Source organism: Tympanuchus pallidicinctus, unplaced genomic scaffold, assembly GCF_026119805.1.
Source record: "Tympanuchus pallidicinctus isolate F22 unplaced genomic scaffold, pur_lepc_1.0 scaffold13, whole genome shotgun sequence".
In the NCBI taxonomy this organism is placed as follows: domain Eukaryota; kingdom Metazoa; phylum Chordata; class Aves; order Galliformes; family Phasianidae; genus Tympanuchus; species Tympanuchus pallidicinctus.
Genome location: NW_026294648.1, coordinates 6,248,499 through 6,266,730, shown reverse-complemented (window position 1 = coordinate 6,266,730; position 18,232 = coordinate 6,248,499). Strand labels below are relative to the sequence as shown.

The 18,232-nt window shown below is 43.4% G+C and overlaps 1 protein-coding gene across 6 annotated transcripts in view; it reads left to right on the top strand.

Annotated features, from left to right (window-relative positions):
- AMOT (angiomotin) overlaps positions 1–15,656 on the top strand; it is a 61,973-nt gene extending 46,317 nt beyond the window's left edge. For all 6 annotated transcript variants that reach the window (XM_052673255.1, XM_052673257.1, XM_052673254.1 and 3 more), the window contains 6 exons: positions 3,334–3,483; positions 5,142–5,332; positions 7,585–7,707; positions 8,313–8,545; positions 9,379–9,603; positions 10,601–15,656. In XM_052673255.1, coding sequence (XP_052529215.1) covers positions 3,334–3,483; positions 5,142–5,332; positions 7,585–7,707; positions 8,313–8,545; positions 9,379–9,603; positions 10,601–10,701 — 1,023 coding nt within the window. In that variant the 3' untranslated portion in view covers positions 10,702–15,656. The remainder of the gene's footprint in view (positions 1–3,333; positions 3,484–5,141; positions 5,333–7,584; positions 7,708–8,312; positions 8,546–9,378; positions 9,604–10,600) is intronic.
- Positions 15,657–18,232: the final 2,576 nt, after the last annotated feature.

Genomic DNA, 18,232 nt, shown 5'->3' with positions numbered 1-18,232 from the left:
AGCTTGCTTCTTAGTTAAATGTGGTACCATCAAAAGGAAAATTACTATCTTGTCAAATTTGTTTAAAATTATAGATGGAAGGGTGTGACTGCATCCTTGTAAAGCTTCAGGAATGAATTCTTATCTAGAGCACGTGTTCACTGCAAGGTCTGTTGCAGAAGAAGGAATTCCAGCGTCCTTTGATGCCATCTCCCCTGTGGTAGATGTTACCGTGGCCCTTGGCACACAGCAGCCAGTTTGGGTTCTCTGCTGTGTGAGTGAGGGTGGGGAATCCTTGGCAGCTGACCAGGAACAAGCCTCAGCGTGTTGGCTTTTCTCCTTCCTCCCATCTCTCTTATGTCTGCAGCACACTGGCGATAGGAAATTCTGTTTCCAATTCCTGTCTTAGGAAAACACGATCATACTGTCAGTTTATGGTAATGAAATCCCTCTGTGCTTGGAAGAATTATTTCTGGTCCTCTTTACATCAAGAGGACAGATAAAATCAGAGTTAATTCTGTGTTCAAAAAAGAATACGCAAAAGCCCTAAGTTTTCTCACGTTCACAATTTCTGTTGATGCAGGAAGTTGAAGTGCATTTTGTGAGGGGGAATAAAAAGACTGTATGAAAAGCCACGAAACAAGCTGTGCCTGTACTTTAGGTCTGGTGCATGAGTTAGGCATGTGCAGGCAGTGCAATTAAGTTGGGCAACAGCTTGTGTTGCAACGTTTCACCTGCAGGTTCGGCTGATGGGAGCACTTATGAAGTGAACGTTTCAGCGGAATTTCTGTGTCCTAATTCTTTTTTGGCTGGGTGCTTGCTATTCTTTGAATGCTTGCCAAAAAGCTAATCCACCTGTATATGTTCTCAGGTTCATTAATTATGAAACTAGGAAAATGGTATTGTCGGGTACCTTTTGCAAAGCGTGCTTACACTGTGTTAGAAGACTGAACAGAGTTTTAAGCACTTGGCAGTAGATAGTGAGAAACCAAAGATCTGTCCTTCCCCCTTGCCCTTAATTCTGTGCGCAGAAGAGTGGGAGATCATGTTTTCACTTATTGTTCTGCTTGATGCACAGTATTTCTCTGCTGATTGAGTCATTTCTTACTCTTGTGCAGGTAAGCAGGCTCCCATGTAATGCCAAGGCACTCGCCATGTCCTGGTTCTGCTGCAGACTCATGGGTTGTCATTTCTGCCTAGCTACATAACTACTTGGAGCTACTGTTAATCAGACTGTAACACTGCTGTACTTATTGGAGTCGTAAATCAGCTAAGACCTGGAATAAAAAGATCTATTAAATGTAACATTTTCATTGATTTTCTGCAGAGCAGCAGTTGACTCTTTAGTTGTTTTAAAATGTCTTTGTCCCTCCCCTCCCAAACGAGTTTGAAATCTTGAGCAATCAAAGCATAAAAATACCTTTCTACTGTACATGCACTGGTGGGAAGGCCTTTGGCTGGATTACTCACTTATTACTGTAACTTTTATTATAAAATAGCTGTTTGGGGAAAATCCTCTAGGGCAGCAGCATTCATGCTGTGAGGTTAGGTGCCTGCTGACTTTAGGAAGAGAAGAAAGGGATACCATGTCTGGGATTAATAGTGTTTGGAGACTTCTCTCTCCGCAGTCTCTGGGTTGCCTCAAGGAATAGGAGTATGAAAAGGGAAGATTTTGAAGAAACACGTGATAAGACCTTTCCGGAGGGAAGGCACAATGTGAGAACAACTCATTTCATTCTGATCAAAGCCCCACAAGCCTGGTATCCTGTTTGCACCATAACTTCCAGCAGATTCCTAGGGAACGCATAAATAGGACCAACAAATGGTACTTTCCCAGAATACTTTCCAATTCCAAGAAGGACTTCCTGAGCGCAAAGTAATGTTCTTTAGTATCTCTCAATGGACTTTTCTTCCATGAGGCTGTAGAGCAGCCTTTGAAGCTGCGTAAGAGAATCCGTTTTGTGCTGTGCTGCTACGCTAGGCTTTGGTTGTGGCTGTTGGGAAAAGTTGCCTTCTTCCTACTACTTTGTATTTCAGACTTTATGACATTCACAGCTAAAAAAGCAGTGCCCTGGGTTTGCTGTGGAAGGTCGGCTAATTGCAATTTTCATAATAATTTCCTTAGCAGAAAACTATGTCCCTAAGTGTGCAGTATTCTGCCTGTTGGAGCAGAGTTAGGCCTGGGGTTGGTTCTGGCTTTTTATTCATATTTTATTCACATTTTGGTTCATTTCTGCTCTGTGTGACCCCTGAACTGACCTTGCTGAGATGGTTCCTGGGGTTTCAGCACTGAAATTTTCATTGTTGTGGTGAGGTAGCATAGCAGTTGTTTGCAGGATGGGCAATGGAGAGCAGTGGCAGGGATGGAGCAGGCCCCCTCAGCTCACAGCAGGCCAAGATGGTAGGTGAATGCCAGGACTGCCAGCATAAGCCAGGCTGCCTCTATACGTGCTTTCATCTTGTTCATTATTCTAGTGTTGAACAGCTGGAATAGGATACCACCAGTAGCTTTCAATGTTACACTGAAAAAGCTGTTCCCAACTTGTAGGTGTCCTGGTATTCCAGATCATGACATCCCACGGCAGGCTGTTGTGTGCAGAGGCACAGTGCACTGTGGAGCTGTGTTTCCTGGTTTCTCATGAGTTCTGACTCTCCAAGAGGAAGATGCACTGGGATGTGCTGCATTTCCCAGGAGCCTCCACATGATTTCCAATCCTGGGTGATGGGGGAAAAGCTTTCTTGTCTTTTCTGGGATGCGAGCTGTGGGGGGCTGCTGATAAAGACTCAGACTGATTCTCTCTCCTCTGCTTTTATTTTTGGTTCGTTTTGATTTATTACGCTTAATTATTCTGTATTATCTTGCATTCCTTTTAGTAAATCGGTTTTTCTTATCTCAGTTGTTTTTTTTCCCCTCTTCCTTTTCCCCCTTTCTCCCTAGGGGAGGGATGAGTGTCACGTGATTAACTCTTCAAACCATGACAGCAGGCCAGCTCTATTTGCTGTCTTTGCTACAGGTACCTCAATAGCATGCACCAACTCACTTAAATGCCTTCGTCACCAATTTAGGTGCCCTTCCCAGCCTGTTAATGCTCTCAGTCTTTCACAGTAGATCCATACCTCAGTTTCCCCATCACTACCATGGGGATGCTGAGGACAAGAAGGAGAAATAAACCTAGCAGGAAAGTGGAGATGGGAAGGGCTTGTAACAGCAGGCTTGTTTGGAGTCCAGGTTACCCTGACAGCAGTAATGTGAACGTGATCCTTCTGGCTGCTAGTGCTGTGTTCTGCAAGGCATACAGAGCCAAAAGTTCCCCTTATTTAACTCATGTTATGTTTTTTTTCTTTTTGTTTCAGCTCAAAAAGAAGCAGGTCTATGTTGAGAAAGTGGAGAAGATGCAACAGGCCTTGGTTCAGCTGCAGGCAGCGTGTGAGAAACGGGAACAGCTGGAGCATAGGCTGCGGACCCGGCTGGAGCGAGAGCTGGAATCTCTCCGGATGCAGCAGGTATCCTGTCTTTCTCTGGGCCCTGGCTAGGCTTCTTGTAGGATTTGACACTACAACATGTGCAAAAGAAAGGCAGTGTTTTTTTTTCATCTTGTAAAATCAGCAAATTTTTTCTTTTGGAAACGATTATGTTGGCCTCTGTTTTGACTTGATTTATTATTTCTTTCTAACCAGAAAATTTAGATAAAAGAGCAACAGTCTGTGCATCCTGTGATAAGAGAGCCATACAGCTAGATGGTGTTGTAATTTTAGGCAACCTGGTTGTATTATTCTTATTAATTCTTATATTATTCTTAAAATATTCTTTACAGTTTGAAATTTTAAGTAAAAGTCAGTAACAACTGGACTGAAATGAAAGGCCCTTCAAAAAACTTTTATATGAAGAAAAAAAAAAAACGTACACAAAACTGCCAAAACCACAAAACCAGTTCTGTAAATGCAGTTGTTGGAAACAGGAGCTTCATGTAGAATATGTTCTTGTAGCGTGAGTCTTTTTCAGTGGGGGAAAAAAAATGGATGAGAAGTAGATTGTGCAGAGGCGTTGTAAATTGGGTGGGAGGTTTTAGTTTTATTTCAGCTTGCATCCAATGTAGGCCTGCATCATATTTCCAGAATAACTTGCAAACCCGACAGTTCACCTATAATCTAATTTATGTTTAGTTTAAATTTGGTCCTCAACTGCCATATCTGTGTAGGAGCAGATATTTACATTATAATTATATTTTGTAGTGCTTTTAGTGGTAGTTAACATAATTTGGTAAATTTTCTTCCATGCTACCTTTGGAAGAGGAAGTAATCTGAACGCCCAACTTCTGATTTTGAGCCTTAGTCAAAGCAAAAAATTAACTTTCTTGTCATGGTTTAAGAATTCGGAGCCGAATGTAAAGCGGATGACCTGCCCAATTTGTCTTCAAGTCAAGTGTCACACAAATCCCAGATAAGATGCATTTTATCTTTGAACTTTCAGCACAGCAGATCTCCATTTTTTTTAATATTGACTTATGAGAAAAGGTTGTCTGTCTTCCAGATCTTCTGTTAGAACTAAATTATTTTTAACCACCAGCTACTTAGTCCACAGGTATACAAAGATCATATTGATTTAGTATTCAAATGCTATAAAAATATTTGGATTTTTTTAAAACTGATAAATCTTGTACACTAGTTACTGTTTTGCTGGAATGGATGTAAGTGTGATTACTTTAGGCAGTGAGAACGGGCTAGAGACATCAGACCTGAGGAGCATATCCAGCTCTCTGACATGTTCTTGTGGCTTTGCACGTGGAAAAAAGCCTTAAGGAGTATTTTCCATCTCAGATACCCACTTGTTAGTGTTACCAGCTCTGGAGTAGCACAAAGAAGTGCTCTACCACAAGTGCTGTGACTTAAGTTGTCTTTCTTGGGAGCAGTTCTTGGTATTTTATGGCTTTTGAGCTTCAACATGTGGATATAGAAGGAGCCTGGCTTGCATTGCATTTTTTTCCAGGTTTGGACGTAGGGAGGTATATTAGGCCAGACTGCCTCGAGTGGCATAGCCACTGCAAATTCACTCTGGGGGGTTCTTGCACCAGCCCCTGCCACTCAGAGAAAAGCAGACCAACCAACCCTGAGTCTAACACGTGCATCCTGAAACTTCTCTTTGCTTTGTGTTTCACAATCAGCGTCAGGGTACATCTCAGGCTGCCAACGTCTCTGAGTACAATGCCACAGCGCTTATGGAACTCCTGCGTGAGAAGGAAGAAAGGATTCTTGCTCTGGAAGCTGACATGACCAAGTGGGAACAGAAGTACCTGGAGGAGAGTGTGATGAGACAGTTTGCTTTAGATGCAGCTGCAACTGTGGCTGCTCAGAGGTAAATTAAACTATTCACAGTACAGGGATTATTTTCTTTTTCCTGTTGGATGTCATATTTTCCACAAAACAGTGTTTTCCACAAAACAGTGTTGTCACATCACCTTCCCACAATACCTCTCCTTGTGGTCTGCACATCTTCACAAACCTCTGCATACAAATGGAGCGTGGCTGCTTTTCCTGGGAGCTGTGTGACTGTTAACTGTAAGAAGCGTTTTTGCAAGGGAAGGTTCCACCACATGCCAGAGCCATTCTCCAGACTAGAGTTGTCCTAAGCCATTCCTAGAAGCTGTTGCTTCAAAAGTAGATGTGTGAGGAGGGTTGTTTTTTTCTTTCTTTTTTTTTTTCTTTTCACACAGGAGTCAGTCCTTGCTGAAGTCATGTGGGATGGGGTGAGATTGGTGATTCACATCATTTTCCCTGAATGGCTTGCTTGTTCTCCAGAATGTTTTTGCAAATCACTTTGTGGTATTGTCCTCAACATGGTTACTAACCAGAAACATCTACTAGGAAATTCTGCTCAAAACATTCTGTTGTGTGTGGAGAGTAGTTCTTGTGGGAGGGGGAAGGGAAGGGTGTCTGAAATTGGGTAACAAGCTCACATTCCAATGCAGCTGTATAGAAGCAGTTATTATGGTTATAAATAGGCCCAAGTCTTCAGCTAGCTGGTAAACAAGTGCTGTTATTGGAGAGCAGCTCTTTAACTTCAGGTAGTGCTTACATGTAATTTCATTGATCACTAGTTTCTGTCTCTTAACAGCAGATTTTATTTTAGATTGTTTCACGAACGAGATTCAAATAGGGATGTTATCACAGCTGGCTTCCTAGCACATAAGATCATACTGAAATTACAGGGGGAAAGTTGCAGATCTGCTGTGTTAGCATTTGAAGACTTACCTTGCTCCCCAAGCAGGCTGTTATTTTGGGGTATTGAGTTTCTTGTGAACTGTTTTCTGCCTCCCTAGAGATTCTCTAAAGGCTCTTGATGCTGCTTGGCCCTGGAGGCTATGTTATATTTTCAGCATGCATTGATAAATAGGGGTCTGGTCTATTGTTTATCGTGGAATGAGAGGGGATGTGTTAGGACTGTTTAGGTTTTGTTAAAAGAACAAAGAATGCTTTCCAGTCAGGAAAGAGCAAACCTCTACTTTTCCGTTTCCTTCTAGCTCCTTCTCCCTTAAAATAAACTGTTCCATCAGTACTGCTGCCAGTTTACATGCTGTTTATTATAGCCTTCTCAACAACAGGCTGTAAGGGATTTCACTAATTTCAGTGGTAACCTCATCTACACTGCACACGAATTTGCTTTCCTTTTTCTTTGGTGGTAGAAAATAGCATCCCTTAGGAAGATGGAGTTGCAGGAAGGATGCTTTACAGCACAGGCAGGAACCCGGGTCAAGTTAGGGTTCTTTGATGAGTGACCTTCCTATGCCCTTCACGCTGCTGTGCTGCTGTTCCTGATCTGAACTTCTACAGGGTTAAATGTGCATTTACCACACAGTTCTTAGGGCTGCTGGGTCTAAGAGAGCAAGTTTTTTATTACAATGAATTGCAGCTATTGATGACTTCAGCTAATTTTTTAATTATTACTGTGTTAACACAGCTATGTCAGTAACATGCTCCTAAGCGTTAGGAATCATACAGTGGTTTAGAGCATAGTACAGTGACTTCATTCTGACTGTACAGCAACAAATAGAATGGCATATTATGTTTTGGTTAATCGAGTGAACAACCATTACAGTGTTAACATTGGGCATTACATGGAATTGATCTTAAATTGTTTTCAGCCCCACTCTTAAGTTTTTTGGATCAAGTTGTGTAGAATTACTTAAGAAACTTCAATGCCTAGTTCCCTTTGATACTTAGATACCCACTTCTTGGAAGAGAAGGGGAAAAAACCTTGCATCTGAAGCAAAGTTTGTACTTTTCCAGTGGAAGAAAAGTGCCTAACATTCTATGTTATCTTTTCCTGTTCCTCTCCTTGGATTTGCCCCATCAATCTGTTTAAGTTAGCACAGTAAATCAGTTAGATCATAGACTGGCCTGAGATAGACAGCAAGTTGACTGTTAGTATTATTTGCATATTTTCTTTCATTAGGGACTGGGAGTGGGATTTTCAAAAGACACTGAACCAGCCTAAACTCAGAAACAGTAGTTGTTCTTGTTTGTTACTTTTGAGCAATCATTTAGCACTGCTAGAAGGAAAGCAGCATGATTAGCTTGCCCTTCATCTGCTCTACTGCTCTCTCCCAGGGATACAACAGTGATCAGCCACTCACCTAACCCTAGCTATGACACCTCGCTGGAAGCTCGCATTCAGAAGGAGGAAGAAGAGATCCTGCTTGCCAACAGGAGGTGTCTGGACATGGAGGGAAGGTAAAATGCAGTTTGTTCTTATTTGGCTACTTTAGGACAGGGATTCTAATTATTCAGGCAGATGCCTCAGAATAAGAAGTTCACATGTCTTCACCAATTACAACACTGTAGAATGCCAGACATTTGTTTGGCCAAGGAAGTAACTGCACAGCAATCCAAAATCTGTATTTAGATTTCGTGCCTAGCTCTCTCTTCAGGGCATCTTCATCAGACCCCAAGTTTGAGCCACTTCTTTATTGTTTCACTGTTTTTCCCCAGGCTTTTTCCACTGCAGACTCCCCAGACTTTGTGAATATTCTTTTTCTTTTCTTTTCTTTCTGTCAGCCTCATGCCCCACCCATAACTCTCAGCCTTGCTTCAGAACTTCTCCCATGCCTGTTCAGAGTAATTTCCAGTAGCCAGAGGTGAGGGGGTGTCTCAGTGAAGTTTTCTGTGTACATGTGCAGGAGGCCTCATACACTATGCCATGGAGGGTATTTAGGGTGTCCTCTCCGTGCCTCCCTGAATGCCCAGGGGAGTTCAGGTCACAGCTGTGGGGTGCTGAGGCCTCAGTCCAAAGCGATGGAAGTTCAAGCACATTGTCGTCCTTTGTTCTTCTCAAAAAGGATCAAGACTCTGCACGCTCAGATCATAGAGAAGGATGCCATGATCAAAGTCCTGCAGCAGCGCTCCCGGAAGGAGCCTGGTAAGACAGACCAGCTCTCCTCCATGAGGCCTGCCAAGTCACTGATGTCAATCTCAAATGCTGGCTCGGGCTTGCTGTCCCACTCATCCACTCTGAGCAGCACTCCCATCCTGGAAGAGAAGAGGGAGGACAAGAGCTGGAAAGGCAGCCTAGGTAATTTTTAAATAATGGTGGCAATTAAGGTACACCAGTCACTGCCTATAGGGGAGGCAGGAACAGCAGAAGGTAGATGTCTGACAGACAGATTGACTGGCTTAGCATGCAGGAAAACTGCCTGCAAGCAGAATGGAACACACTTGCAGCAGCTGCTTGCTTTAATCATTTTTGGGGAAGCGGTGACTTCTGATGTCCAGGCTCAGTCATGAAAATTTTTCAGCCTTAATTCCCACTTGGTTTGGTACCTGATATAAGCAATATTTGAGATCTGGTTTTCAGAGTTCCCAGGCACTTGCTTTCAGCTGGGCTGTTACAGCTGTCTGAAGGTGTAAAGTCTCCTTCAGTCAGCAGAGACACAAATCAGGATTGCTGTCCTGTAGAGTTGTGCCCATGCTAACATGACTTCTGCCTGGAATGGCTTGGCACTATTGTTTGGAGAAAGGAAATCATATCAAAGGGAATCTTAGATGATGTTTTTCTTTCTGGAAAGAAGTTGGACCCATAAGCTTTCCCTAAGTTTCTGATAAGTAAATGAAAATCTCTTGCAGCTGATTTCAGGGTGTGCAGATTTATCCATCCGCAACTGAGCAACTGCTCAGAGTCAGGGAATTAAGATGGTAGAGCCAGCTCGCTTAGCTTTGCATGCAGCAACATGAGAACACTGCTACTCTTCAGGTACTTCAGCACCAAGTGGTGAAAGGTGCTATGGAAAGGTAAATTAAAGCTGGCAGCTAAAGTGTAGATCCTAGAGCAAGTACTACATAGATGGGGAGAACTGATTCCAGTTAGTTTTTTGGGATTGTGAAATTTCCTTCTCTTTTTCCACACAGGTGTTCTGCTGGGAACAGAGTATCGTTCCGAATCCATTCCCTCCACGCCCTCTCCTGTCCTTCCTTCCACCCCGTTGCTGTCAGCCCACTCTAAAACAGGCAGCCGGGACTGCAGCACCCAGACTGACCGAGGCAACGAGCAAAGCAAAGCTGCACCTTCCCCTGGAGCCCCCACACCAGCACGGCTCCCCACTGCCAGCCTGCCCTATAGTGCTGACAAAACAGGTAAGGAAGCTCAGCTTCTCTCCCAGAGGGCCCTGTGCCACTGGCTCACTGACTGTTCTGCTCCATGGGGCAGGCTCTGCTGTCCCTTCTTCTCTTCGGGAAAGCTGGGTTTACTTGTTGTGGGTTTCAGAGGCAAGAATTAGCCCTGTTCTGAGAAATCTCAAACACTCTGAAGAAAAAAATAATGCCTTCAGAGTGGTGCGATAAGCATGGACACACTGAGTAGAGAAGTACAGCGTGATTTCAGAGTTGGAGCAGGTATATGGGCAAGTCTCCTCTGAAGTAAGTTGAGGGTGGTCTGTGGGCTTTAAATAGCATATGAAAATGAGCTGTAGAAACTGGCCATCAGGTTTTAGTGAGTTTTCAGAGCAAAGTGGACTCAGTTAAGGGGGAGACCAAAGAAGGAAGGGTAACTACCATGATAAAGCTGTCTCGTTATTACACTGTCCCATTGCAGGGCCAACTTCAGCAGTGGTGTAAGTAGATCATGTTGACAGTGACTATCACAGAGGCTGAATTTGCTTCCCACAGAGCTCTGAGCTGGCAAGAACTGCTCGTTTTCCAGTCCACTCTGCCAAATCAATGCAGATTATACAACCTTGCCTCTTCTACTTGCAGACACATTGCAATTATGTTGCTCTTTATGGAAGAGTGAATTTGGCTGGTTTGCTGCGCATCTTGCATTGAGAGAAGCAGGGGAACAGATTTTGTTTGTGGTGAAAGTGTACACTAGCTGCATTAGTTTAAATGAAATTTCTCCCATTTTATATGATGTTGTGTATCCATGAGAGATGCTGAAAGGGAATTTCAGAAAATACCTGACGTATTTTAGAATAGTGGGTTTTACTAACTAACCAATAAGTTGTTAGCTGCCTTTTGGCCAATGACAGAAGATGGCTTACAATGTTAACCTCACTTTTCTGATCCTGTGCTCACAGTTCATCTGTGATTGAAGTTATAGCTATTATTGTCTCTCTTGTTTTCCCTCATCACGTAGATGGGCCACTCTTCCACTCCAGTACTCTCGAAAGAAAAGCCCCTGTTCAAACCATGGGGCAGGACCTCCCAGATGGAGAGATGGTAGAATACCTCATCTGAAAGCCCGTACCGGATCTGAACTCGGATTCAATAGCAAGAATTTTTTTAAAAGACAATTTTATTGGGAAAAAATTGTAGTACCTGAGTAATAAAAGAACACTCAGCTGTTTGCTCTTGTATATTATGTCTCAAAAGTATGGACAGGTTAATTTATAATTTGTTCTAAATTATAAAAAAAAAAAAAAAATCCACAGTGCTTGTTATTTGAAAGTATCCCCTTTATTTGTTGAATACTGGATCTGGTAATGCCTGGATAAAAATCAATAACTTAGGTGCACTACATCTTATATTTCATATCAGTATTTTTAAAGTCGTCTCTTAAGCAGAAGTACCTACTCTCATAGGTGTTGGTTGTTTGTCCAATGTGAACACAGTAAGAGGGGCAGATTGGGCTTGTAGTGATGGAGCCAGGGTCTTATTTGGAAGCATCACTTGATGGCTCCAGGATGCAAGTATTCTCAAGCTGAGGAGCTTTCATAAATATGAGCTATGATCACAGGAGTTTATCTTTTCACTCTGGGTAAGAATAGGTATTTGTCATTCATAACCTGGAAAGATTTCCATTTTCAGTATGGTAACTTTTTTTTCCAGATTGTATTATGTCTTTAAAAAAAAAACAACAACAACAACAACAAAAAGACTCCAGTGATTAATGTAACATTTCACATTTTCAGTTTGCATCGAAAAAGTTGCCGTAGTCTTATACGTAAGTACTTGTTCAATAATTTATACAGTGGATAGTAAGTAATATATTGCATTCATGTTTTACATAAATGAAAAAAGGACATTTTGCTGACTCAGTCCTGATCTGTTAGATCAGATTTCTGCCATTGTAATTCCATTGGAGTTAGTGGAGCTTCCCCCGGTTTACAGTAGTGCAAGTGGCAAGCCCTGTTGCTTTCCAGTGTTACAACTTAACCTACTGCATCCTTAGCAGGTTTTTCTTTACTTCCCATGCCCTCCTTTGTTCTGGGAGAGAGAATAGATTCTTTTTTACATAGCAAAGCCTCCGAGGTAGAGGTTTAAACAAGAGCTGTGTGTAAAGTTTCAGATGGCAAATTCTGTCCTTCCAAAATATATATTCTTTAACTAACTGAAGAAAGCAGCTTAAATAAAGACCAAGAGGCATTACAGAAGGAAGTTACACATTCTAATTGTCAGGTTCTCAGATCCTTGGGGACTAGCAAGAATACAGCACTGCTTTGATTGCAGATGCTGTAAGGAAATACTAAGACCAATAGACGTAAATGTTTAAGTATTTTTCTTACTGTCTTTGCATTTTATTAAAACAGTTCAATATTAATTTCTATTAAAATCTTTTTGTCTTTTTTTTTTTTTTTTTACTTGAATGTTAAAATGTTTAATTAGCCAGTAGTCACAGGTCTGCAACCTGGCTAGCCTCAGCTTTCTGGACATCATTAGAGTAGCCAGATTTTTATTTCAGATCATTTCACTTCAGAAAAAAAGGAAAATCATCAATTAATCATCCAACAGCTAGTGAATGTCCTCAATTCCTACGTAGCTGACACTACTGATAAGGTGTCCAGTTGAAATGGCCTTACCATTCAACAGGTGTAATGTGAATGTTACCATGGAGGGGTGTGAGCTGAAGGGAAGTGCCTTCTCCCTGCTGCACAGGTAACGTAGCAGTGCCTGACAGTCAGCCCTGAGTTGGTTTCTGTTTGTCCTCCCCAGTGACAGTCACTTGGAAAAGCAAGGCAAACAGTTCCTGTTGCTTCTAGCAAATCTCCTGCTTGTTGGTATTCCTCAGCCTGCCTAACCCCCAGAAGTCAGTTGGCAAAATGCATATTATGTACAAAATTCAGGCGAAAGCTAAGTGACCTGGAATTACCAGTGATCTCTCTAGCAGGCTGCCCAGTCTCCCTTCCATCTCTGCCACGTGACGTGCTTCAGAGCTGCACTTTAAGGCTTGGACTGCCTCTTCCTAATGGGTCCACACTGCTCTGCAGCATACAGTAGACCTTTCCTAAGGGTATTCTAATAATCAGTTTGATTTAATTCTCCACCCCTTTCTAGACAAACTGCTTACAGCCTCTTTGCTCTCATTCCTTATGTTTATTTCTCTTGACTTAATTTCATCCCATTATATGAAGTAGTGCTCACTCTGATGGTTTTGAGTGATTTCTCTTCCTCCTCTGCAATTGCTGGAAATGCAGGAGAAGCTTTTCTTGTTAGGCCACTATATTCATCTTTCTACCATTTCAGCATCATTTTCTGTATTATATTTTGTGGTTTGGGCTTAGACTGAGCAATAAGGGAGATGGGATGCCACTGGGATATCTGTGAGAGAGGAGGGAAAAAGTGTTTTTTCTATTCTTTTAAAGTCAGGAAAAGTGACATTCCATTTTTACAAGTGTTTCTTAGCAGTTAGAAAGAAGTTCTGCACCTGCAGGGCTCTGCACAAACAGTTCCAGCTCACTTGATTCTCATTGATTCCACAGTGTCTAGGAACATTCTGATCATTTATTGATACAATGTGTTTTGTCATTCTGCTTTTCCACAGTTGGTGTTGGCTGTTTGGCTGGGCTAGGTAAAATAGTTTGTTTATTCTCTGTCACTCACTGGTTTCAAACTGAACTCCACCACATCCTATTTTTACAAACAAAAAATAGGAGATAAGAGGATAGATTCTGCACAGTGGCTGTCTCCTCCGGACAGGGCAGCCAGGTGCTCTTTGACAGTCCATGCCATCAGGACTGCAGTGATCTCAGTGGTTCTGTGCTAATGGAAGCCAATCTGGAAGCAAATGATGCGTTTTCACATTCCTTCAGCTGAGTTCTTTGCCCTACTTTATGGTTCTGATTTCTCCCAAAAACAAAACCCCCAAAACGTTTGACAGGGAAGTTTGAGGTCATCTTCCTGAGCTGACAAACACGGCCATCAGGAATGTAGTCCTCCCCTCGAGCTTCCTCAGAGCCACCCTCATGTGAATGTAATAGCGCTGCTTTCTTTGAGGAAGATGTGTACTATAGTCCTCAGTCTCCCTGTACAGATTTTTATTTTGTTTTTAAACAGAAACCGCTTTAAGGAGACAAACTGCACACCTAGATCCTTTTTCTTCAGTAGAGCTTGTTTCTAGTAGAATGTGATTTTTAACACAGTGATTGCAATGACTTTCTTTGCAAACCAAAATTCTAGACTAAGAGTTTTTCTTAAACTCGGATATTAGAAGCAGAATTGTAGCTTTTCTTAAAAAAAAAAAAAAAAAAAAAAAAAAAGCCACATATTCTTCTTTGTAGAGCAAAACAAGAAAATCAAGTGTAGTTACTTTTCCTCTTTCCTTTCCCTACTTACAGAATGGCCAAACTCACAAGTCCTTTCCTCGGGCAGTTCCTTTGAGATGTGATATTCAGGGGGCAGGCTGGGGTTGGGAAGCTTTTCTTCCCAGCTGTCCCAGTCTCCTTGTTAACTCTGAGCAGCTCCTTTCTGGCAGCTCCTGGTCTACAGCTGTCATTGTCTGAGGTCTGGGGGATCCCTGGGGATCCGAGCTGCTCCCCAGGAGGCTGCAGGGGGTGGCTGAGGTAAGCAAAGACTGGCAGGGAGCTGAAATGCAGTGTGGCCTGTGCCTCTGCAGGCAATCGGAAGAATGTGAGGCCCTAGCATTAGCTTTGCTTTGATTTTGAGGCTGCCTGAGAGAAGGGAACTTGCGGGGCTTTAGGCCAGAATAATTTCCAAGGATACCTCCTGCTCCGTGATCCCGTGCTGAGTGTGCCGACCGCATCCGCGAGTCAGGACAGAGCATAGGAGCCACTGCTGGTACCCATGTGGCAAATCCTGGTAACTGTGGCCAAAGGATGTGCTCTTCCATTGCTTACAAAATGGTGGCCACATGGGGGAGTGAGGACAGCAAAGCTCCAGGGCGCTTGGGCATCCCCTGCCTCTGGGGCTGGCGCGGCTCAGGCTGGGGTGGGGGCTGTGGGGTGGGCTTCTCTTCCATGTATTTGTATAGGAACTGTTTTTTAAAAGCTAGCATTCTTATGTCTAGAAAGTAAAAAGACATTGTAAAATGTAATTGTACTGTATTTATGAAGAAAATACATTTCTTTTCAAAAAGACTTTACCCTAAGTTTGTTTTAGAGTCTGACTTCCAACAACACCATTTTGAGGCTTTCGGAAGCATTGAAACCCATCTGCTTTGCACTTTTGTGTCTAACTCTACTCTGAGGGCTGTGCTAGACTATTGAGGTTTAAGGAAAAAACAACCGCCTTCCCTTCTAACTCAAGCAGAATCCCTGTGTTACTCCAAATTCTGAGGTGTTTGAATACTTGCTTTTGCTCAGCATGGTCTCTGCTCAGCATCAGCAGTGGTGATGCTTAGATAACTGGGCACCAGTGGGAGCAGCGCGGTGTCTGAGCTTTGCCTCTGGAGAGAGCAGGGCCAGAGCTGCTGTTTGCACTCTGAGCTGCAGCATGGCTTCTGCTGCCTGCAGAGCAGGACGGATCCCCAGAGGGGTGTTGGTCAGGACTCTGCCCTGGGATTCGAGTCTCCGGTCACAGAGTAGCAGCTCAGTGGGGGAAATGGCTGAAAGCCCGTTTCCCTTTCAGCAGACCTGCGGTCTGAACGGCCAGAAACAAGTGAGCAGTGAACTGCTTTACTCCTGAGTCCAAACCAACAAAGCACAGATCGAAATTCTAGAAGTTCAACATTTCACAACTTCAGAAAATGCATCGAGAGAATGATGTTTTTAATATAAATTTATATTGAAGTGAGTTTTGTGGATTATTTTCCCTCTTTATTTAAACCCAGCTTATTTTGTAATTTCTGACCGAGCTGTCTTGTAATTCAACTGTTGAAACAGTCCTGAAGTCTTTGAAGATAATGGTAGCTCTAATTCTAAGAAAGAAAAATTAAGTTTAAATATATATATAGATACTTTATAAGTGTCTGTCATTATGTTTGTAGCTAGCTATAAAAGTATTTTGTGTGTTTTTAACAGATCCTGTGTTTTCAATTTTTTTCCATTGATCAGCTTGTTTTATGATTGATTTTCTAAATATGAAGACCTTATTGACCATAAAATGAACATAATCACCTCATCTAATTCTTGCTGCCGCATGCATCCGTCTTCATGTTTTCACCCGATAGCAGATTTTGCAAGATAAAGTAGTTGTTCATTCCAGTCTCTTCCTTCAACCGTCACTGTTGGATTTCTCTCTGAGCAGTCCTGCAGCTGCACACAGAGCTGCAGACTTCCCTCGTTCAATCGTCAGACCAACAGCACAGCTTACAGCAGCCTGCAGCTGCAGAGCCTCTGCCCATCGTCTCTCCTTTGGCTGCTGCAGTGCTTTTCAGAAGCCCACGTCTAACCTGAAGCCGTGGATGTTCTACATGTCAGCCTCCAGTAGACCAACATATTTTCTGTTCAGGTATTGGTCCTTTCTTCTTTTTTTTTTTTTTTGGCCTCCAATTTATTTTTCCTCTCCCATCACGCTGCGAGGGGGAAGGAGCAGGGGTTGTGGGGAAGGAAGCTTATTGAAAGTGGTCACTGGATGCATGGATGCATTTTTTCACTGTTGACTTTTGGAATTGATCTTAACATAGTTACAGCCACCCTTGGTTGCCAGTGCTTTAATAAATAGCAGCTTGACAAATCTGGAGGCTGCTGGTCAGCTTAGTGCATATATCCCCTGCACTTTTGGGCTTTTGATGTTGTTTCTGTAAATCTCTCTGGCATGCCAGAGCTGAAACAAGACCCCCGAAAAACCCATCCAAAAACAGAACAAAAACCCAGTGCAGCTACAGAAGCTTGCTAATAGCCAGCTTATTCAGCAAACCAACTGTGGCCCATCTGCAAATGGGTGTGAGCAGAGTGTTTGGACGTTTTGCAACAAGCACCCTGGTAGCAGCCCAGCTGGGAGGAAGCTGCTGCCAAACAGCTCGCAGTGAGCTCGGGCTGACTGGGCTCTGTGCAGCATTGGTTTGGGTTTCCACATCACCTGGTCTCCCTTGGGAATGTGCTGACCTGCCCTCTTGGACATCACCATCCTTCAGAGGCTGTCCCAGGTACATCTGTCCCAGGTGCATCACAGTAAATGCGTCTCCCTCAGCATGACGAGGTTCGGGCCTTAGAAAAGGAGAAAAAGATTAAAAGGTTGACCTCTGTAGGAGCAGATTTTTTGCCTTCCCTTCCTGCTCCCCAAGAAAAACAAAGCGGATGCACATTATATAGTTAGGAACACTGCTCTGAATTTTGCAAGGAGTAAAATGTGATGGCAGCAAAGGACTGGCCTTGCAAAGGCTCCTTCAGGGTGGTGGTTAGATCTAGGGAAGTGACTGAAGGAGATAATCTTCACTTGGTGTGTTAGAGGAAAAGTTCTGGGGGAAACCTCCACTGATCCTTTGCCAAGAGAAGTGCAAGCCTCTGAAGTGTAAGGCCTGCATGTAGATCTACATGCACACGTTCAGCAGGATGCCAGAGCCATCAGTAGTTGGATGCAGGGTGTGTGGTTATGGCTCACACAGGCTGGTTTTTAAATGCCATATTGTTCCAGGAATGTCGCCTCTTGGGGGAAAAAGCTGCTTCCTGGGCCTACCCTGTCCCCTGCCAGTCCCATCCCCGGGGCAATGACGGCCCGACGAGAGGCACCAGGAGCTTCCAAAAAATAGAGAAAGCAGAAGGATTGAGGATTGCTTAATTAGAAACAGTTTTCTCCTTTAATGTTCTGCAATTACTTTGAGGTCAGCAGAATTATTAGTATTATTAATCACTGAATTTCCAGAGAACTAAAGTTAATAGTACCATAATTGGGCTATGCCATACGGCGGTAATTGCTGAGTGCCAGCAACCGGCTAATTAGGAATTAAGACTTCCAGCCCTTCTTTCAAAGCAGATCCTGTTTCTCCCAGTTCTGCACCATGGGTAATTCGGCCTCAGAGGGGTAAAACTCGGAAAGGTCAGGGTGGCTGGGGCCTGGTGATGACTGCTTGTCCCACATCCTACTCCTGCTGCCCAGGGGGAGGCTCTGCAGAGGTGCTTTGGAAGGAACATGGGGTGTGAAGGGGAACAAAGTCACAAAGGAAAGAGAAGAGGAGCAGGAACAGAAGAGCAGCTTGGTTCTCTGTTCCACACCCTGGCCTTGGCTACCAGTAAGCTCAGGATCATGGTGAAGGGTGAGCTCATCCTTCTAAATCACACATGGGAGACCTCCCTCCTTCTCCTCCTCAAACCTGCTTTGTGGACTCTGACACAGCAAACCCTTGCACTGTGCATCCTAAGTCTAGAAGCAAATAATCATTAGAATGTAATTGCATTAGTGCCAGTGCAAATTATCTGAAAGCAGAGGTGGTGACAGCTAAGTAAGAACACGACATGGAGCTGTAACAGCCAGCACAGCTGTGGGCATTGTGCTTGCATTGTGACTTGGTGGCTTTGAGTGCAGCAGCACGGCTCAGCTTGGTGCCCCTTGAGCACAGAGCAGCAGCACCGCTGGGGATGCACATTTGGGGCTGGTTTTCCTTTTTCTGATGGGGTGTGTGTGTGTGAATGAAAGAAGAAACAAAACCATATGT